The sequence below is a fragment of the Zalophus californianus genome, chromosome 17 (genome assembly GCF_009762305.2).
Source record: "Zalophus californianus isolate mZalCal1 chromosome 17, mZalCal1.pri.v2, whole genome shotgun sequence".
Classification (NCBI taxonomy): Eukaryota; Metazoa; Chordata; class Mammalia; order Carnivora; family Otariidae; genus Zalophus; species Zalophus californianus.
Genome location: NC_045611.1, coordinates 41,475,696 through 41,497,734, shown reverse-complemented (window position 1 = coordinate 41,497,734; position 22,039 = coordinate 41,475,696). Strand labels below are relative to the sequence as shown.

Below are 22,039 nucleotides of genomic sequence, written 5' to 3'. Positions count from 1 at the left end.
AAACCACCCAGGGGCCCCTGTTTTTTTGTTTTTGTTTTTTAAGATTTTGTTTTTTAAGTAATTGCTACCCCCAAGGTGGGGCTCACTCACAACCCTGAGATCAAAAGTCACATGCTCTACGGACTGCGCCGGCCAGGCGTGCCCTCCACACCTCCTCTTCCACTAGCAGAGTGAGGGCGAGGCTATCGGGAGCCCCACTAACTTAAACGCCCAAACCCAGAGAGCAAGGCAGGGCAACTGGCAGCTTCCGTGTAGGCCTCACCCAGTCACTCATTAGGTGCTGCGGCAGGAAAGTCTTTGTTCTCCATTTTTAAATATGAAAATCAAACAAGATCCGGTAGCTTGCGGTCCCAGCTGGGCCGTGTGAAGAACGCTTGAACGTGCTGCGCTACAGCTTGTCCCACGACTGGCTCTAGTTCTCGGGTGGAAGCATTACTTAGTTGCTGGATACTTGGGAACTTCTGAAGCAGAAGGGGAGCTTTAACTTTTCCAACTCCTGGGATCTGTTGCACAGTTCGAAGGAGGGATAGCTCAGGGATCTGAGCCCGTTTCTTACTGAGGAAAGGGTTCTTACTGGGCTCTTTGGTTTGTTCTTGAACCTAAACCAATGGTAAAGGGAAAGCACATGAGCGCCCTCTAGAGGACTGGCAGTTCTCTTAAAAATTTATGGAAATTTAGTTTTGCCTTTTCCATCTGGTCCAGCTTGACTTACCACTACAAATATTTTCATACACCATGAATACAATTTTTCAGGCATCAGCAAAATTACTGAAAGATGAACCATATGAGTACACAGAGGACTAAGAGAACGATTTATTAAAACTTGGATTTTCAGAATGCTTAGGATAAAGCAACGCAAACATACTGAGGAATTCAAACATGTTCCTGTGGCCCACTAAGAAACAATTCAGTTGTATGGGATTAAATTTTTTTTTTTAAGATTTTATTTATTTGAGAGAGAGCGAGAGAGTGAGCAAGCACGCGCACACAAGCAGGGGGGAGGGGCAAAGGGAGAAGCAGACTCCTCGATGAGCAGGGAACCCAATGTGGGACTTGATCCCAGTACCCTGGGATCATGACCTGAGTGGAGGGCAGACACTTAACTGACTGAGCCACCCAGGCACCCAGTATGGAATTAAATTAAAACTAAACTGGACCTGCTTGGTACAGGACCTGGATACAGCTTGCCTATCAAAGGAGAAACCCAGTTTTCAGTTAGTGGTGGATATAGGAAGGTAGATGATAGACAACATTACATCAGGAGAAGTTAGGAACAATGAAGCAAGGGACGCCACGGAGAAGGAAGAGTGATCTATGAACAACATGGGGCTGCTTGCATTTTTCAATTTGATTCTCAATCCTAGCTACACATCAAAAGGGAAATTTAAAATCAACAACACAATATAAATTGACGCTTAAGGCCCTATCCTGACATTCTGATTTTTAATTGGTCTGAGGTAAGGCTCATGTATCGCTGTTTTTAAAAGTTCCTCAGGAAATTCTAAAGCACAGCCAAGATGAATAATCAGTGAAGACAATGGAGAATCAGGTTTTTGTTTTTTGGGTTTTTTTTTTTTTTTTTCATTCAAAAAAGGATCATCTGCGGGGTGTCTGGGTGGCTCAGCTGGTTAAGTGTCTGCCTTCAGCTCAGGTCATGATCCCAGAGTCCTGGGATCGAGCCCCACGTCGGGCTCCCTGCTCAGCAGTCTGTTTCTCTCTCTCCCTCTGCCCGCTTGTGCCCTCTCTCTCTCTCTCAAATAAATAAATAAATAAATAAATAAGGATCACCTGCTTTGGACTGCAGCTGACCACAGATAAGTGAGTAATACTGTAGACAGGACTGATGGATTGCAACTGTAGCAAGGGCAGCAGCAGGAGTGAAAGATCCAGGAAGGTCAGGTGAGAGTCTGTAAGGCAGGGCTCCTGCAGAGGAGTAGCAATCAGTACTTACCAACTGGATGATAAGGCAGGACGCTTCCATCTGGCTGGCCACTGGAAGCAACACCATCCCAAGGTCCAGCACCGTAAACTTCTGTACGGCTGAGAAGTATTGTTCACTCATCTGCGTTTTCTCAACTATTACAATCCCTTGAAGATTACTGGACTTCAAAGGAAGAAAAAAAAAACAGTAAACCATTTTGTAACAAAACTACCTTCCAGTTTAAGAAAGCTATCAGTCCAAGAATGCTAAGGATGGCCAATGGTTGTATATAAATTATTCCAGAGGATGGAGGAGGTGGCAGATGGAAGTCAATTTTCCGTTTCAGTGTCTTCAATTCAGTACTTACATTTCTAACCCGAACAAGCCTCTTCCTGTAGCAATTTCCAGCCACCAAATCAGCTTCGGTGACATAAAGAATGCAAGATCTGCTTGACAAGTAAAAATCTACCGGTGTCAGGCCATCCTCAAAACCGATTTTAATTTTCCCTTAGAACACAGACAAGAAAAAGGAGTTCCGTGAGCTCTGTGTGAAAGGCGACAGTAGGTAGCACGTTTTGAAAAAGCTTAGAAGAGGGCTTATGCAAAAGGCAGCCCACCGACCTTGCATCCCCTGCACGAGCTGCGACCCGCGCCACTTCTCTTTGGCCACAACATGCCCAAAAGGCACGTGCATGGGGCCGGTGCCTTCAGCGGGGTTCCTGGCCATCGGCGGCCTCGATCTAATAAGGAAAACAGAAGACGGCATTTGAGCAGGCTCTCCCGCACACCGCCCCAGGCTCCCCTCGAAGTCGGGGCCTCTCTGGCAGGAACCCGCTTGCAGTGTCTTTAAAAGACTGAATTATTTGCCAAAGTCGAAGACCCAGGAGATTCCCGTCCCGGTAGCCGCGTCCCTCATTTTCGTCACCTGCTGGCTCCTGGTACCCCCGCTCGGTCTGCCCCACAGCTGCTCAGTCCGGTCCGGAGCCAGCCCGAACCCCACCTGGGCCCCAGCCAGAAGATCCTGAGCTTTCACCGGCGGCGCGCCACTTCCGGTTTCCCTCTGGTGCGCTTGCCAGTTTTTCATCCTGCCCGCCCTCCACCTCCCACGGCGCTAGATAGGCTATAGCGTCAGAGATCGACGCCTGAGCTGGCCAATAAGAGGACGGACTACGCACTGCTTCCGCCCCGGAGGAATTTGAATGGGGGACCGCTGGTTGCCAAGAGCGACGGGTGCGGAGTAACCTTAGCTCTGATTGGTCGAAGCGAAAGCGGAGCTAATGGAAGACGAGGTTGTTGCGAAGTGCATTCCGTAGAAAAAGCGTCTGGGGCTAAGACAACGGGAGGGTGGCTCAGGTTCTAGGGAGTGTTCTTCGCCTGGGAGGAAATCTGCACGTCGGTCCAGCCCTGGTTCGGCCACTCCCCGTGCAAGGATGCTCCAGGGGTTTCGCAGGGGCCGCAAGAGCCAGTTTGTAAGTAGATCCGGGGGGCCAGGAGTTAAACGGGAGGGGGTTGGGATTTGGCCTGAGGTTGAGGCCAGGTGGCAGCACAAAAGGCAGTTATTTTCCACTCGAGAAGCCCTGATTTTTTTGTGTTCTAAAGCATCCTCTATCCCAGGGTCGGCCTCAGTGAGACAGGAGTCGCCTTGTCTCCCCTGCAACGTTTGCTCCGGTGTCGGGGAGCACTCCTGTCCGCACAAACCTACTCCACTGCTGAATAACCCCCAGTGGCAGGTCGTTCTTGAGTCCTCCCTCCGCTACCTACCGCGTAACCCCATCAGCCAAGCTCTATAGATTCTACCCACTAAATATAACCTGCAGCTGTTCCCGCTCCAACCCTGGCTTCCAGCATCTACCTGGCTGCTGCAGCAGCTCCCCACTGTTTATCTGCTTCCAGTCCTACCTTTCTCCTAGGATCGTTTTCCACATGGCAGCCAGGGGGATTCTTTTATTTTTTTAAAGATTTTATTTATTTATTTGACAGAGAGATACACAGCGAGAGAGGGAACACAAGCAGGGGGAGTGGGAGAGGGAGAAGCAGGCTTCCCACTGAGCTAGGAACCTGATGCGGGGCTCGATCCCAGGACCCTGAGATCATGACCTGAGCCGAAGGCAGACGCTTAACGACTGAGCCACCCAGGCGCTCCTTAAATTGGACATCTGATCGTGCTGCTGCGCTCCTTAAAACCTAGTGCCTCCAACACCCACACACTCCAGCCATTTCTTCTATTCGTTCAGGCCTTTGGTAGCCCTTCTGCCTGGAATGCTTCCTTCCAAACCTTATCATAGCCACCCTGTCACTGTAGGCGCCTACTCCCAATTTCATGCCTACCACTGCCTGATGAGCCTTTCCAGGGGCCAATTTCGGTGGGTGTTCCTCACTAAGCCACAGGTTCTCCTTAGTCACATATAAAAACTCTTAAATGGGAACAATCCCCACTCTTAACCCCAGCTCATTCTTCTAGCCTCTCCTTAGACGCTTCTATATTCCGGCAAACTGGAATACTTGTTAGTTCTAGAGCGCTGCCACTACTGTCTTGCTTCTTTCCGTTGTTCATGCTGTTCCCTCTTCCTAGAATGCTTTTCCATCTCATTTCCCACATGTGAGAGCAGTGGCCATCTTTGATGACCCAGTCTAAATGCCTCTGTGATTTTTTTTCCAGCGGGACATTAGAGGTTCCCTTGCTGGCCCCCAGACCTGGAGGAGCCCTTCCCTCCCTGTGCCATCCCAGAACCAAATTTGTCTTTACCTTTCCCTTGGCACTTTCCATAATTCTGTGTTATGTGATAAGTACTTGGGTGTTTTCCCTCCATACTCTATTACCTTGTCGATGAAGACAAGGTTTCTTCATTGCAGTCTTGGTGTTTTGCCTCTAGTAGGTGTGAATAATGGCTAATGCCTAGAGAGTGGCTATACTCAGAAACTTCTGAATGACTGCCAGTTGCCTAAAGCCAGATTCTCTGATTTTCATTGTGTGTAGGAACTAGTTTTCGTTACTCTGCATCTTGGAGGTAAACTATCTAAAATCTTCATTAAGCTTCTACACAGTGTGGAGTAATGGGGGAAGTGCTTGAGTTACAGGGTTGATAAAGACAAGAAGGTTGCCTGCTCTTGGGAAGCTTCCATTCTGTAGGTGGGGTAGCATGTGAGGGAGTAGGGTCATTGGGGTGTTGCTGTGAGACTGGAGGTCCCAGAGAGTGACTCTGGGGGATGGTCCGGGAAGCCTCTCTGAGGAGGGAAGGATGAGAGGTTCCCCACAATGGGCAGCTGCAGTGGTGTTCCCTGGGTGGGCATACTTGCCTGGCCAGATGGGAATTGGGGATGGCAGGGGGAGGACTGGGTTCCTGGTGGGGTTAGATCCCTGGGTGGCCAGTGCAGGTGTCCCCTTTCAGGCTCCAAGCAGGGTGGTGACAAGACCCAGGTGATCCCATACACCAGTGACGCTGCTGGGTTTCATTTGTGCAGAAACACATCATCCATGGCCTTCTACCTGCAGCCAGCATCGCACCAAAGCCAGCTGTGCCCCGCACACCTCCTCCCCGCAGCCCCAACCCTTCTCCAGAGAGACCAAGGTGAGTCTCAGGTGAACAGGCCATTAGATTCACGTCCTTTGAAATGCTTATCATGGTTCCATAATGAAGCACTTAATATCCTTTCTCTGTGGGATAACGATCTGTCCCTTTCAGGTGTGTGGAGTTTGCCCATTTCATAATTGAAGGCGATTAGTAGTTTTTCAGATATAAAGCATTAAAGCCCAAGTATATAGGTTCGTAGTATGTTGAAAGGAATTTGAATTATGCACATAATTTTCTTTTGAAATACAAGTCTGCCTTTTAAAAGAGCTGATTTTGGGGAAGGAAGGAAGAAGGATGTTCACTCTCCAGGGCCTGGGATTCCCCCATCTTCCGATGCTCCCAACATCAGAGATAGCGTAAGAATCCCACAGCCATTTGCTTCCGTTTCCTCCTTCCCATCCTTCGTGTTACTGTTGCCCCTTCTAATTCCATATGTTATAAATCCCACAATATATTGTTATTATTTTTGCCTTTAACAGTCTTTTCTTAAACCAGTTTTATTGGGGTATGATGGACTTAACAATAAACTGTACATACTTGAAACACATCATGTTGTGACATGTGTTTACATCCATGAAACCATCACTACAATCGAGATAATAAACATACCCATCATCCCCTCAGGTTTCCTTCTGGACTTATAACAGTCCTCGGCTTGGAATAAACACGAATAAACGGCTCTTCTTGTTAGCAACATGGTACTTAAGGAAAAAACAAACACTAAAAATATTTCAAAGTGTTTTTTCTCAGGAGGCACACCATATTCCTTTGTAATTCCTACCCCCTGTCCTTCTCTCCTCCTTCCCATTCCTCTGCCCAATCCACCCTCACCCCCATCTCCTGGCCACCTGATCTGCTTTCTGTCACATTAGATTAGTCTGCATTTTCTAGAATTTTATACAGGTGGGATTATACACAATAATTATACCGGCTTCTTTGATTCAGCATAATTATTTTGAGATTCATCCATACTGTTGTGAAAGTCAGTAATTCATCCTTTTTATTGCTGAGTTGTGTTCCATCATATGAATAATGAATATGTTACAATTTGTTTCTCCTTTTACCTGTGGATGGGTATTTGAGTTTTTTTCAGGCTTTATTATTTTAAAAACAAAGCTGCTGTGAACATTTGTGCACAAATCTTTGTTTTCTACACACACTTTTGTTTTTCTCGGATAAATACCTAGGAGTGGAATAGGTGGGTCATATATACTAGGTGTATAAATATACAGTTAAGTAAGCGTCAAACTATTTTCCAAAGTTTTTATTTATGTTCTGACCAACATTGTATGAGTTCCAGTTGCTTCACATCCTCACCAACACTTGATTTGGTCAGTAGTGTGTGTGTGTGTGTGGGGTGGGGGGGGGTTTAAGATTTTATTTATTTGAGAGAGAGAATGAGATAGAGAGAGAGCATGAGAGGGGGGAGGGTCAGAGGGAGAAGCAGACTCAGCCCGATGTGGGACTCAATTCTTGGACTCCAGGATCATGACCTGAGCTGAAGGCAGTCGCTTAACCAACTGAGCCACCCAGGTGCCCATGTGTGTGGTTTTATAATTTTAGTTGACAGTAGTTGTAACTCATACTGCCTGTTGATAGGATTTCAGAAGTGGTGACAGTGTGTAGGTAACAATGTATAGACCTTGTCTGGTGAATCTCCATTTTCCTTATGCTTTCTGGACGACCATATACTGATTTGGTATGGCCCATTCCTTATTCCTTTGGCCCAGGCAGCCCTGTTGTGCCTGGAGTCCATGTGCACATCAGAAATTCCCAACTCCTTCCTTGTAGATTTCTGGATCTCTCTACCCAAGGGGTCATATTTCTTGAGGCTCACTCCACGGATGTGCTTATGAATGTAAATTTTGGACATTCTAAGAGTAGTAGTGTAGTAGTATCTCATTGTGGTTTTATTTTACATTTCTTTAATACCTAAGTTTGTTGAGCATCTTTTGTGCTTATTTACCATTTGTATATCTTCTTTGGTGAAGTGTCTATTCAAATCTTGTGCTCACTTTTAAAAATTGGGTTGTTTGTGTTCCTATTACTGTATTTTGAGAGTTCTTTATATATTCTGGATACAAGTCCTTTATCAAATATGAGATTTGCAAATATTTTCTCCCTGTGTGTGGCTTGTCTTTTCATTCTCTTAACAGTGTATTTCAAAGAGCAGAAGTTTTAAATTTTTATGAAGTTCATCATACCAATTTTTTTCTTTTACAGATCATTATTTCAGCATCATATCTAAGAAATCTTTGCCTGACCCAAGGCCACGAAGATTTTCTCCTATATTTTCTTCTACAAGTTTTATAGTTTGGGGCTTTACATTGAGGTCTATGATCCAATTTGAGTTTATTTTTGAATATGGCGTGGGAGGCACAGATTCAAGCTCATTTTTTTGTTTATGGATATCCAGTTGTTCCAGGACCATTTGTTGAAAAGGCTGTGTTGTATTAGTTACCTATTATCGTGTAACAAATTACACCAAAACTTAGTGGCTTAAAGCATAAAACAGTCGCATTTTTTTATCCCATGTCTCATGATGCTTTTTTTTTTTAAATTATTTCCTCTTTGTGTTTCATTTTGGCTATTTTCTCTTGTTTTGCCTTCAGTTTCACTAGTGTTTTCTTCTGCAATGAGTAATCTGCTGTCTGTCCCATACAGTGTAATTTTCAACTCCCAAAGCTCAAGTCTTTTTTAATAATCTCTCGTGTTTCTACTCAGCTTTTTGAGTGTATGGAATACAGTTATAACTGTCTTAATGTCCTTCTCTGCTAATTCTAACATATGCATTCAGTTCTGAGTGGGTTTCTGTTGATTCTTCTCATCATTTTGGGTCGTGGTTTTCTATAATTTTGCATGCCTGGTTATCTTGGATTGCATACTAGACACTGTTGTAAGGGTCACCTTGTTGTGTGCTGGGTATTTTTGTATTCCTACAAATCTTCTGGAATTTTGTTCTGGGATGCAGTTAAGTTACTTGGAACCAATTTGATCTTTTAGGTCTTGTTTTTATGATTTGTTAGATACATCTGAAGCAGTGCTCAATCCTGGGCTAATTACTCCCCACTACTGAGGCAAGACCTTTCTGAGGACTGTACTCAATGTCCTGTAGATTATAATTTTTTCCCATCTGTCTGGTGGGTACAGGCATTGTCCCCAACCGTGTGTAAGCACCTGGAACTGATCCTCTAATTTTTGTGGATGGTTCTTCCCCCAGCCTTGGATAGTTTCCTCACATTCATGCACTGAGGAATGTTTTGCTGAACACCCAGGGGGCCGTCTGCAGATTTCGAGAGCTCTCTCTGTTCAGCTCTCTCCTTTCCAGTCCTCTGTCCTGCAAATTCTGTCCGCTCTGCTGTTCCTGGACGCTCAGCTTCGTCTCCACAGCTCAGGAGGTCCGCCTGGCTCCACTTCAGCTCTTCCTCCCTGTGCCGTGACCTGGAAATTCTCTCAGGCAGTAAGCTGACACAGTTGCAAATCTTTTGTTTGGTTTTGCTTTTTCAAGAGGGAGGGTAAATCCATTACTCTGTCTTCCCGGTATTATAGTTTTGAATAATTTGCAAGTGTTTTTAAAATGCCCTTTAAAATCTTTTGTATCTTTTTTGGGGGCACCTGGGTGGTGCAGTTGGCTAAGTGTCTGGCTCTTGGTTTCAGCTCAGGTCCTGATTTCAGGGTCGTGAGATCCTGGGTCAGGCTCTGCGCTCAGCATAGAGTCTGCTTGAGAGTCTCTCTCCCTCTGCCCCTCCCACTTGTGGGTTCTCTCTCTCTCTCTCGATAAAATAAATAAATAAATATATATCTTTAAAAAAATAATTTAAAAATAAAATCTTTTATATTTTTTTATGTCTCCCTTTATTGCCCCCCATTCTGATCTTTCATTTTAAAAGGAAACTACTTGAATATAGACTGCCTAGATTAGGGACCTGGACCCATCTCCTATTAGCTAGGAAATCTTGGACAAGTCATTTATGTTTTAGGAAAAAATGGAGATGACAGTAATATCCATTCATTCAGTTGGTGTGATGATGAAATGAGGCACATTAACAGATGGTGGGCACATAGTAGCTACGCACTAAATATGGAACAGAAGGTCACCCTTCAGTAACTCTCGTGTCCTGTTGTTCAGCCTTCAGCTTGCCGGTTTGTGTCTCACCTTCTCCCTGGCATGTTTTTGTCCCTAGATCTGCTCTGGCTGCAGTCATCCTAACAACAACACTGACCGGCCGGACCGTTGCCATTCCTCAGCCTCGCCAGAGATCCCTGTCTGAGAGTGACACAACCTACGTTGAAAAGGACAGTTTCATCGAACCCTATGCCACCACCTCCGAGCTGAGGCTTCAGTAAGGACCGTATCGCTGGCTCTGCTGCTTCTCTGATGGAGGAGCCCCAGCTCATGTGTGCTTATGTGCGCATGCGTGTGCGTGCGTGTGTGGTTAGGACTGGAGCTTAGGACTCAGGTTTCTATCACCAGGGTCAAAGGGACACTGTCCTGGGACATTGATTGCTTTTGACTCGTATCAGAATTTTCTCTAGAGCGGCTCTTGTGAGATTTTGGCTCGTTGAAAGCGCTGGTTTTCATGGCCGCGCAGAGCCAGAGAATTCAGGGCTGCCTTCAGCCCCTCACAGGACTCCCCTGCCCACAAGCTAGATGCGCGAGCTGTCACCCACCACTTCTTGTGTGGCCCCTCTCTGAGCATCCATACTGATTTCACCTTCACTGGCACCTATCCTATAGCCTTCTCTCTTCTTTAACAACATTTCCTCTGTTGCTTGAGCTGGGCGAGAGCTGACGTCGGGCTGGGCAGTCAGGAAGGGTTTCCTCCTCAGGAAGAGAGCATTGAGAGCAGAGCTGAGGAAGGTACAAGGAGTGCCTGGGAATGGCTCAGGGGCTTGCAGGAGATGGTCAGTGTGGGGCTCGGAGAAGAGGGAGCATGACACAAGGACACATGTGAGCAGCTGAAGGAAGATGTTTGTGGCTGGGGGCACTTGGGTGAGGTGGGCAGTCATTCAAGATGGCCTGGAGAAGTGGGCAGGGGCCAGCCTAGTGATGCCTTTGCTGTCCTGTTCTGAGGCTTGGTCCTCCCCACCCCCTCCCCCTAGGAACACCAGGAAGACACTGAGGGCTTTAAGGGCTTATGGGGTGGGGTTGGGTGTATACATGACCAGATTTGCCTTTTATCTGTCATGTTTATTCAATTTTGTTTTTTTGAGGGTTTTTTTTTTGCATACCTTTTTATCAGTCTTTGTAGTTTCTGACATTATTGTGAAATCTAGAAAGGCCTTCCCTATTCTATGAATGCTTGCTTATTTCCTTCTAGGACATGTTAATGTTTTTGGTGTTCACATTTTAATCTTGACTTCATTTTGAGATGTTTGAATATAGCCTGTTTTCCTCCTGGTAAGAATTTCACTTCAGCTGGATTAGAACTTAAAGATGAGGAAATGATCTTAAACTTAACTAGAAAGAATGAGCAGATAAGACCACCAGAGGAAATCTGGAAAGGGAGCATTTCGACTCAGGGGGAGAGCTGGATTAGCCACTTCATATTTAAAACGAGTAGTTGAAGTAGCGAAAACAGTAGGACCTGTTACATAGAGAAGTGTATGTGGATGCCTTCAGGGGACCTGGGGTTTGCATGCATGGTGGCTGTTTCATAAAGGCCGCCTCACAGAGCAAAGGGGAAGGAAAGGATTCAAGTATAGTGATTAGCAGTAGTAGGAAAAAAAAAAACCAGCTTTGAGCCTTCCCTAGTTCATATACCAAATAGATTCCTATTAAATGAAAGGATTAATCTGTACATACACATAAATTAGACCAGGAAATCCTATAGCCACTCTTATCAAACCTCTCAGAGGGAGATGCCTGCAATGCCCTTCTAAGCTAAGAATTTAGAAGGTAAAAAAAAGTTGGGTTTTTTTTTTTTTAAATCATCTGTATGTTAAAAAAATTTACATAGCCACAATGGAATTAATAGAATAGGAAAAATACTTACAGTAAATACAGTTTTGAACTTTGTAGATAAAAAGGTTAATTTCAAATTGAAATAGACATACTAGAAGCAAAGTAGATCAGTAGACAATTAACATGAATAGACAGTTCACCACAGAGGAATTAGGACTTGCACACAAATATATGGAAATATATTATTTCAGTAAGAAATGCAGATTTATACAGTAAGATTTAAGTTCTTTTGCCAAGTTTTGGAAAATTGTTACTAACGTGGTCACAGGTTGGGGAGTTGATTGGTGAAATGATTTTGTGCAGTATGCCTGTAGACCCCCAAAATAGCCACACCATTTGACTCAGTTGACTGCACAGTTAATTTGATTCATAAGATGGATCCTAAATACAGAAGAGATTATTTGCACGTAGATGTTCATAACAGAGGTATTTGTAACAGTGACAATTGAGGGAAGAAACCTAAGTACATAAAAATGGCTGCCTAAACTGGTGTATCGACTTGGGTCCCACCTTTTACGTTTTGACTTTAAAAATATATTACCAATTAGGCAAATTGTGTAGGTATGCAGTGATAGGAACTAGGAAAACCTACATAAGAGGCTAGAAAGAAATGCTAAGTGTACAAGGAGATGGGATCGTGGATGACTTAATCCTTTAGCTTCTGTATGTTTGGTAAGGTGGTTATAATAATTTGATGGTGGGGCATCTAATACACGTGAAGTATTCAGTGGCTTGCTTATTTATTTTGCTCCCAACCTTCTAATGCAGACCAAATTGGCAGCATGAGACAGGAAGAAGATCTTCTTTGCCGTCCTTTGACATGCTGGGCTACAGGGAGGAGGACACTGAGGCACAGCTGTCCTCGAGCAGCGGGGAGTCGGCAGATGCCAGCGCTCGCAAAGCGGAGGGAGGTCTCAGTGACGCTGTGTATGCCATGCCCCACAGAAATCAGGTGCCGCTCACATTCCAGAATGTCTTCTGCACCCTCTTAACTTACCGTAAATTGTGTAGAGTGCATCAGTAAGGATTTTCTTTTCTCTCTTCTGCCTTTGGTGGCTCTTCTCTGGGGGCTGATTTTCTGAACAAGGGCAGTCTCATTTTTTTATCTGGTCAGGCCACAGATTTCTTTATTGTTATTTATTTCTTTATTGTTCAAAGACAGGGCCTTCAGAGACAAAGATAAACATCTTCACATTCTTAATTTAGATTTCCTGCGGTGCTAAGGAAACCTGCTCTTTCCTTTGGCCCCCAGAGCTACTTTTCCTGTCACTTTTCCAGTATCAACAAGTATGTTGCAGCCTTTCTTCAAATTCATGCCCGGGAAGAGGAATATCGTCATTCCTCATGGTAGTAGAGGACATTCTTTGAGTGCTTACCGTACAGGAGTCTCTGTTTCAAGCTCTTACACGCAGTTAGCCCCCACTGCCTCGGTGAGGTAGGTTGCATTGACGGCCCCGTCACACGGGAGGGACCGGGGGACAGAGAGGTTGATGGAGCCCGCTCCTGCACCACTGCCCGAGCTGCTCTGGTTTCAACTCTGTGCTCCCAGGGTTCAGGAAACTAGATAGTGCTGTTTCTTTAATGGCAAAAGACAGCACCATAATTTTTTTTCTTTTCTCTCTTTTACCATCACTATAACATGTGTTACTCATAGTGACGATATTATAGATTTGCAACATCAAATGATATTCAGAGTGATTATATTTCTATTGAGTGCCCCCCCACTATATTGAAACATATGTTCGGTGGTCCTAGGGAGCTTAGTTTGAGGAGTCCTTCTGTGAAGTAACCATCACTTTCTAACACATGCAGACTGTAACATGCAGAGTGAGGTTTCTCTACAGCAAGGAGGCTGGAGCAGGCAGGTGGCGGCCGAGCCCAGAGCAGGTTCTGCCACAGGCCCAGGGGAAGTCCCTCTGTCCCTCAGTCTGCATACTTTCTGGCTAGTATTTTGCACTGAGGTTACAGACAGAGTTGTTTATCACTCAACTGTTTTGGAAGTAAAGCTTGCTACCCCATTTCCCATAGAAGAAAGAGATTAAAGTAACCTAAACTACCTCCTTTGTCATTAGCAGGATACATATTTTATTTTGTAGGCATGTCTGTCATGGTGGCTTCAGGACCCATGTGCAGTTGGGAAATTTTGTTTTAGTTTAAGATGTGAAAAGTAGAGCAAGACAACTAGCAACATCAAGGGTTGGTGAGGTTACCGTCTAATGCCGGTGGGTGTGTGAGCTGGTACCACCACTTTGGAAAACTGTCTGACATTTCAGTTTATATTAAAGCTGAATGTCTATATTTTCTATAACCCAGCAAGAAAACAAATGGAAAAGTAGAAAGTAATATACCACATTAGTATTCTCATTCTCAAGATGAGCAAGTATTGACAGCTTATCTTTTCTTGTTTCAGATTTTTTTAAAAGAAATGAAATTATAGTTAGGGTTGAAATCTTCTTTGTCTCCCTCCCTGGAAGGTCATCTGCTCTTGGATTTGGAATACATTCTAGAAGTCTGTGTTTTTATTCTTTTACCACAAATAAGTGTCAGCAAACAAATACAGCACAATTTTTTTTTTTAAAGATTTTATTTAGAGAGTGAGAAACAGCATGAGAGGGGAGAGGGTCAGAGGGAGAAGCAGGCTCCCCGCTGAGCTTTGAGCCTGATGTGGGACTCGATCCTGGGACTCCGGGATCATGACCTGAGCGAAGGCAGTCGCCCAACCAACTGAGCCACCCAGGTGCCCCTACAATTTTTTTTTTTTTAATTGTAAATAGGTCATCATAGTGAACCAGTCATTCCACCTCTTGGCTTTTTTCACTCAGCATTGCAGTTTTGAGATGAATCCACGTTACCTTTTTTCCTATGCCCCTACCGATGAACATTTGGATTGTTTCCTCGCACATTTGGTCCATGCACTTATGTGTGCTGGGTCACAGCAGATGTTGCCAGATTGTTCTCCAAAGCAGTTTTTGTCCTTTTGCCTTCCCACCAGCAGCGTATGCATGCCAGTCACCCCATTTCTGTTCATCCCAACCAATAGGAACGCTGTCCCTACACAACCCAGGAGCCAGAGGTGGACTTTTAGGAACTGATTGCAAATTGGAAGGACTCATCAGAGTCTGTACCTTGTCCTGGCCAGTTGCAGCTGGCATGAATGAAAGGGCCCTTTAAGCTGGAAAGGGATTTCATTTTCCCCCAGTCTTACCATTAGGTTTTTGGGAGTGGGGGTGGGGAGAGGGCTCCAGGGGTGACACAAGAGGCGCAAGAAGGCACATTGACATTTTCTGAGCATTTAATACAGGCTAGGCAGCTTATATGTACCATCTCATTTACTTCACACCCTCAGGGTTAAGTGTGTGAAGAAACAGGGTAAGTGACTTGCCCAAGGTTGTTACCCAACCAACCATCCAGGGGCAGAGGCAGGATTCAGACCAGAGCGACCAAGTTTCTCTGTTTAGAATTAAAATTTGTGTTTATCGTCCTTTTGCCTATTGAGACTATTTCTTAGACTGGCCAAATATTCTCAAATTGAAATGATTAAAGTGTATACCTTCGGGGAAAATGGGTGTGTAGAGCCTGCAAGAATGCTGTTTAATCGCTCGATGGCACCAGCTCTGAAGGAGATACTGCCTGGGGGGTACATTTAATATCAAAAAGTAAACTTGCCTTCTCTGTGTTTACTATAGACATTCTTTAATCTGAGGTAAATAATTTATAATTTTATCCTTTAAACAATTTTCAAAACTAGAAAGATAAGGAAACAGAGCTACCCAAATCAGGCGATTTGGACTTAAATCTATACCTCATGCCTCTCTCTGTGTTTCAGGGTAGTTGGGCAAACATCTTCATGTGAAGTGTGCACCCGCTCAGAAATGGCCTAACATGGAAAGCAAGTCTTGTTTTCAGCCGTTTTCTTATTGGTGCCACCCAAAAGTAAGGCTGGAGGGGAAGTGGGGGGTGTGAATTTGTGGTCAGTTCACGCTATGCTGGCGTCCAGTGGACAGAACAGTGCCATGGGCATTCAGAGACCTGGGTTCAAGTCCCCACTTCTCGACTTCCCAGTCGTATGGCTTTGGGTGAGTCAGATAACCTCTCTGCAAAGGACTGTGTTAGGGAGGACACTCTGGGTAGGTTGGTAATTCAACATACAGTGATTGAGCATGCAGTGAGGACCTGGCATTGTGCTGGGTGCTGGAGAAGCTGTGTAAGACAGAGTCCGCAGTCACATGATCACCAGTTAGTCGATCACAGTTACAACAAATGTTACAAAGGAAAAGTATAGGGTGGCGTGAGACCATGTCGGTGGGGGACATAACATTTCTGAAGGGACTGCAGAGAGAGACAGCAAAGGGACAGGAAGGAGCTCTGGCCCTCTTGCTTTTCCCTTTGAGGTCACTTGATTCTTCTGCCTGACACCTGAGTAGGGTCGTTCGTTATCCTGAGTTCAGTAACCTCACCAGAATTCACTGCGGTGTGTATTATTATCTGTCCTTTTTTCCAGAAATTTAGTTTGTTATTTAATTCTGCAGACACAGGTTTTCATATCCCTTTTTTGTTTTCAGGGAACATTTCCTTCCCTATTTTGTTTTATCATTGACTAAGCTTATCTATTTGTTTTATTCTCCTTTGGGAACATGAGTTATACATTTGTCAGCTGTCCTTTGTCTTCCATGTCTGTTCTATTTTCTGTAATCACTTGTCCCTCTTTTTTCTTTGCAGTGTCACTTTCTCTGATTTGCTCTGTGTACCCTCCTCATCTCTGTCACTGTGTTACTGCTTCTAGTATAGCTTTTACCTTCTCTGTATTGGTTTCATTTTACCTTTTGGTTTTTAGTTTTACCAATTTATTTTCCACATCTTTTCTTGCCTTGTCACTTTTCTTGGTCTTCTGTATCTCTTCTTTGGGTTCTTGATGTCAGTCTGTGCTGTCCTTCATTTCTTGGAGAGAATAGAAGCTGGATTCTGGACAGTAAAGGTGGGCTGTCCATTGGTGTCTCCCTTTAGCTTCTCCTTCCCTCACTTTGGCCACGTGGGGATGACTGTACCCTCGCTCTCATTGCACCCGTCAGAACATTACTGTGGACCTTTATAACCGTGAGGCTTTGTGGTTTTTCAAGCATCTGCATGCCAGAAGTCTCAGGAGGTTTGGCAGCTTTTGGCTTCTCTTTCCATTCCAAATTTTGTTGATTTGGTAACTGTTTTCTGCCCATTGACTAAGTTTTCTTTTTTTCTTTTTTCCCCCCATTCTGTTGATTGCTTTCAGTAGATTTTAAGGGCAGAGAGTGTAGTGTAAATGCCTTGTTACTATTTTTGAATAGCATTCATGAGCAGAATCTTCTCGAAGCTCTCCTTATTCTTATTCTTGCTAATGTGTTTGTGGCTTTGCAGAGCATCTTGTCATAAAGTGCCACACGTTTGCTCACTTGCCCATGTATTCATCCAACCACCTGCCAACAAACTGATATTTGAGTGTCTGCCATGTGCTTGGATGGAGACCCATGCAGGGGTAAACCAGTCCTCTCTAGAATCTTCTGGAGGCCAAGAAATAGTGGACATTCTTTTGCTACTCTTTAGGATTAGGAATGTCCCCTTTCTGTCTCCCTAGTTTTCAATTTCTTTAAATTTTTCTTTTCATTACACAGGTAATGCATGACTATGTGTTTCTTATAAAAGCTCTGGATAGTGCACGGAAAGCACAAGCTTGTCCTGAAACCTGCCGTTCCTGTTCCAGTCCTCCTCTTTCCAGGAGAAGCCTCTGTGATCACTTTGATATCTGTGTTGGGTTTTTTTTTTTGGCTGCAGATATGGAATAAACAAACATAAGGTTTAAATAGTAGACCTTAAACTCTCTGACCTAACAAAGTCAAAAAGCAGGAGATTCTAATATTGTTTCAGCTGTCTATCAAAGGCTGCTGCCTGAGATCCCCTTGGCCTCCTCCTCTTCATGGTCACCAGTGGGTGCAGCCGCTCCTGATCCCAAAGCAGAAAGGAAGAAGTGGCACAAGGGCCTTCTCATTATGCTGCTCTGTATTTATTAGGGAGAACATTTTTTTCTGGAAGTCTCCCAGCAGAGTCTCATTGGTCATATGGCCACCCCTTGACTGGTCACTGGCCAAGGGGAAGGAGATTCCCATGGGTCATACCCTGGGGCAGAGTCCATGTGCACCAAACAAAATCAGGAATCTCTTAGCAAGGGAGAAAAGAGGGCACCGATTACTGAGCAGACGATGTAGCGGTGCCTGCCGTGGCATGTCTCCTGCAGTCTCTGCATTTGCATGTCCATGTCCAGGTGCAGATAGAAATACCCCCGTCAGTCTTTGTGCATGGAGATTATTGACTCTGCTCCACCAGTACTAGCACCTCTGCAGGAACCTCACCCCCACTGGTCGCAGTAGAAGGCCAGGATAGCAAGGAGGGCACCAAGTGGTCCCTCCAGCCAATGTGCAGAAGCCACCAAGAGAGTGAGCTCTGCCATCTTCCAGTGTGGGGTCTCCTTCATGCAGCAGGCGAGGAAACACGGATCCCCAAACCCTTAGTCAAGCATGGTGTTGGACCTCCGGAGGTCCTTCTACCTTGCACGTCAGAACAGCCCCTTTCAGAGTTAGTTCTTGTGAGCGCTTGACTGGCTCAGTTGGTAGAGCATATAACTCTTGATCCACGGTTGTGAGTTTGAGCCCCGCGTTGGGCATGGAGCCTACTTAAAAACAAAAACAAAACAAAACCACCAGAAAACCGGAGTTAGTTCTTGGTTCACTGCAAATTCTTACCACACTCTTGACTTTACCCCAAGATGGAGCTAGCTGGACCCTTCTGTTGCTCCACCTCTGATAACATACAATGTATCTTATTAGATCATCATTGATGTGAGGAGAGGCATCCGGGAAGGTGGCCACGCCCCATGGGCTGGGCCCTGTGTCATTCGGGTTAATCTCTGCTGGAGGCCAAGGAATAGTGGACTACACCCAGGTAGTTGGTCTCCCAGCTGCCAAACTCTTGAAGCTATAAGAATCCGCACTTGCAAGGCGCCTGGGTGGCTCAGTCATTAAGCGGCTGCCTTCGGCTCAGGTCATGATGGGGAGCCTGCTTCTCCCTCTCCCACTCCCCCTGCTTGTGTTCCCTCTCTCTCTGTCTCTGTCAAATAAATAAAATCTTAAAAAAAAAAAAAAAAGATTCCATACTTGCAGCTTCCTAGCTGTGCTGGCAGGTTTTTTCCTCCAAGTAATAGAAGGCTTCTGACATCGCTGATCACTAGTGCATGTTTTTGAACTTTATATGCGTGAAATCCCAGAACATGTGTTCCTTTGCATCCAACCACATTGTTAGGTGTGTACAGGTTTAAAACTGTATCTTCCTGGTAAATTGAATATTTTGTCACTATAAAGTGAACCTTTTTATATCTAAGAATGTGTTTGGCTTTAACATCTATTTTGTATGACATTTTCCATGTTTCTTCTGTTTGATGGTTGTATGACCTGTTTTTTTTCCATCCTTTAATTTCAGCCTTTCTCTGTCCTCATGTTTATCTGTGTCTTGTAAAGAGCATATCATTTTTTAAAACAAGTTCACTGAGATACAATTCACATACCACACTACTCCTCCATTTATCACTGCAGCATATAGTTTTTTGTAAACCGGGTTTGACAAACTTTTCCTTTGTCTTTTTACTGAAGCATTTGGTCCTTTTATATTTAAGGTGTATGTGGGTATATTTGAGTTTAACATTGTCATCTTTAGTTTTTCTATCTCTCCCCTTAGTTCTTTTTTTTTTTTTTTTTTGGCCTTTCTTTGAATTGATGATTTTTTCAGTTTGATTTCTTTCCCTCTACTAGGTTGCAAATTATACCTTTCTTCCCCACCTAAAATTACCCTAGGTATTATAGCATGTACACGTTCCTCTCTCAAATCTGGGGTGCTAGACCACCCAGGAAGAGTGTGAAGGAGCCTGGCACAGGTGCTGCAGGCACGTGCGGACAGGCCATTCCTAGCACCTCTGACGTCAGCGCTGCGGCCGGTTTGGCCTGCTTCTTCCTTCCATTTCTTCTTCAGGTTTTGTTTGAATCACCAAGGTAATTTTTATATTCAGAAGTATCTGGCAGTTTAAAAAATGTTTTAAATTCAAACTTTTAAATTAGAGAGGTTTTTAAGATATGGTCACAGATTCTTTAGGCTTATTAGTCGGTGTATTAACTATACACAGAGGTATAGCGACCATAAATGTGCAGGTCAGTGAAATTTTATAAATTGGCTACCATTCAGATTAAAAAGAAAAATGACATTACCAGTACCCCAGAAGGTTCCCTTCGTGACGGAGAAGAGGTCACTGCTTCCCCAGAGTTCACCACTGCCCCGACTCCCAGAGCTGATCAGCTCTTGGAGAATCACCTTAGTTTTGCCTACTCTGAAAACGCTGTGATTTTAGTCAGGACAGCCTGTATTGTTTGGAGCATTTGAGGGTCTTCAGTTGTCGTGTGCCGTGGTGCTTGGTTCACTGTCCAGGCTGACAGTAGCCTGCTGTGCAGCACTACCATTTGGGGACTTCCTCGTTTTCCTGATGCTGGGTATTGGCTTGTTTTGTCTGGCGCTCTTTGAACAGGGAGCTGGGAAGCGCCATGTGTATATGGATGTATTTCCAGTGGGCCCATACGGCGCCTAGACACCAGTGTGTGGCACAGGTACAATCTAGGGCCCTATATGGGGGTCAGCCTTCACCCTCGGAGACTAGCAGAGAGGGCGGTATTTGAGGCCCCTTAGCACTTTCCCATTTCCTTGATGGGAGTCACTTAATAGATCTCTGACAGGGTGAACCAGGCAGTTGGTTCCCAGGAGATAAGAGTGGAGAAGTCATTTTGTCTTCCTTCAGAAGCTAAGTAGAGTGGGAGACCTGTGCGCCCTCCTGGGCGGGGTTACCCTGGAGCCCTGTTCCCAGAGCCCGGTGGGCCTAACAGCCTTAGCTCTCGGCTTGGAAACGCCCCTTCTGGTGGACATCTTGCCAGTCAGTGCTGCCACTTCTCTTGTCAGCCTTGGGAATGGCCCTCCCTTTGCCCACAGCACAGCAAGGCCCGGCTTATCACATGAGCAAGACTTCACTTAAGAGTCAGGATAGCAGAAGGGACAGCAGCCCAGAGAGTGCCAGTCATGGCTTCTTGTATAAGACCTGGTTCACTGCTCTTCCCCTCAGACAGCCTCTGCCCCAGTGGGACTGTCTCAGGCTCCTCACGGGGAGGTCTGTAAGGACCGGCTCTGCAGCCCTGCCACCATTCAGGGTACCTACGTAGGACACCCTCACAGGACAGTGGCAGGGAGGGTTCTGTTCCCTCAGGAAACAACATTTACACAACTCACACAGACAGCAAACTTAGCAGACCTGACAGGCCTCGAGCCCACACAGTGACCTGGATGAGGCTTCTCCCAGAGCAGCTCGGCAGTTCTTGGCCCACGTAGTGATGGCTAACATGGCATCAGTACCCAGCTGGAATGGTTCTGGGTGCTGTCCTGAGTAGGCTAGATGCAGCTCCCTTTCCTGGGCTCGTCCCTGGCAGGAGTGAGGAAGGCAGGTGGTCCAGGTGACATGGGTGGGACGCAGAGTTCTCCTTGGCCTAAGCATAGCTTGGACAGCATTGCCTTTGCTACCAGGCTTTTCCGGAGGGACCTGAGGTTGCATCCAGCCCTGCTGGGTGTGGTCCTTTTGTGTCTCAGCGGCAGGTGGCTGTGGAGGAGGTATCGAATAAACATTTGAGTTTGGTCGGAGGAAATTTGATAACAGATAACATTTATCACATGTTCTTTTGTCTTTTGTAACAAAAAGGTTCCACTGTCACATGGGGTGGACAGTGAAGATGACGAAAATATTTCTGACCAGGATGGGTTTCCACGCTTGCCTCTTACAACACAACGTACACAAGAAAAAGGTAAAATATATATATATATATATATAAAAGCATTTTGTGGCAATAACTATTGGTGAATTTTTTGAGCATATAACCATTGTAGCCCCACACCATGGTTCTGTGATTGTAAGTGGAAATATTCCTGAGTTCTGTTTTCACTGGAGATAAGTTAGTCCCTGGCTACTAGCCTGGCTGTTAGGTTGTCTTTAACATATCAGGTGCTCACTTTAGAGTCCGTTTTGTCCGTTCTGTCAGCCATGAGAGGGCACATGGCGGGGAGGATTATGGCTCAGGCTGTACGCTCTACACGCTCCTTCCCCGTGGCTGCAGACAGTTGTCCGCTTCCTAAGAGGTGGCTTCCATGTACAGGTGAGGACACCCGACACACAGTGAGCACTGACAGCTGCTTTGTCGGGACGCTCAGAGCTGCTCAGGCTCACGGGGACCCGTTGGAAAGCAGAATGCTGGCCCTGTAATACCTGGACCAGAAAACACCAGCTGGTCAGGTGGCATGTTTTATCCCTGTAGGAAAATCTATATGAATATTAAATTCATGTAAAAAAAAGTTTCTTTTTAAATTACAGAAGTAATACTTTCTCACTGTAAAAAAAAAACCCCCAGAACCCTGAAATGCAGAAATACATAAATGCACGTAATTGTACTGTCGTAGATAATTTTAATAATTTAGGATGTA

The 22,039-nt window shown here is 45.1% G+C and overlaps 2 protein-coding genes across 8 annotated transcripts in view; one reads left to right on the top strand and one right to left on the bottom strand.

The window, feature by feature from the left end:
* FAAP24 (FA core complex associated protein 24) lies at positions 1-2,976 on the bottom strand. Its single transcript, XM_027619361.2, has 5 exons — positions 2,847-2,976; positions 2,543-2,661; positions 2,289-2,428; positions 1,952-2,104; positions 1-599 (listed from the first exon to the last, which is right to left on the bottom strand). The coding sequence occupies exons 2-5, from the start codon at positions 2,646-2,648 to the stop codon at positions 324-326; spliced, it is 675 nt and encodes a 224-aa protein (XP_027475162.2). The 5' UTR covers positions 2,649-2,661; positions 2,847-2,976; the 3' UTR covers positions 1-323.
* Positions 2,977-3,165: 189 nt separating this feature from the next.
* Positions 3,166-22,039, top strand: part of CEP89 (centrosomal protein 89) — a 76,688-nt gene continuing 57,814 nt past the window's right edge. For 2 of the 7 annotated variants that reach the window (XR_003524334.1, XM_027620217.2), the window contains exons 1-5: positions 3,168-3,390; positions 5,384-5,490; positions 9,678-9,836; positions 12,227-12,410; positions 21,264-21,366. Coding sequence is in view for 6 of the 7 variants with exons in the window: in XM_027620217.2 (XP_027476018.1) it covers positions 3,352-3,390; positions 5,384-5,490; positions 9,678-9,836; positions 12,227-12,410; positions 21,264-21,366 (592 nt within the window). In the remaining variant the exon portion in view is untranslated. Of the gene's footprint in view, positions 3,391-5,383; positions 5,491-7,716; positions 8,954-9,677; positions 9,837-12,226; positions 12,411-15,284; positions 15,392-19,329; positions 19,525-21,263; positions 21,367-22,039 lie in introns of those variants that run through there. The other 5 variants (XM_027620221.2, XM_027620218.2, XM_027620220.2 and 2 more) reach the window with 5 other exon arrangements.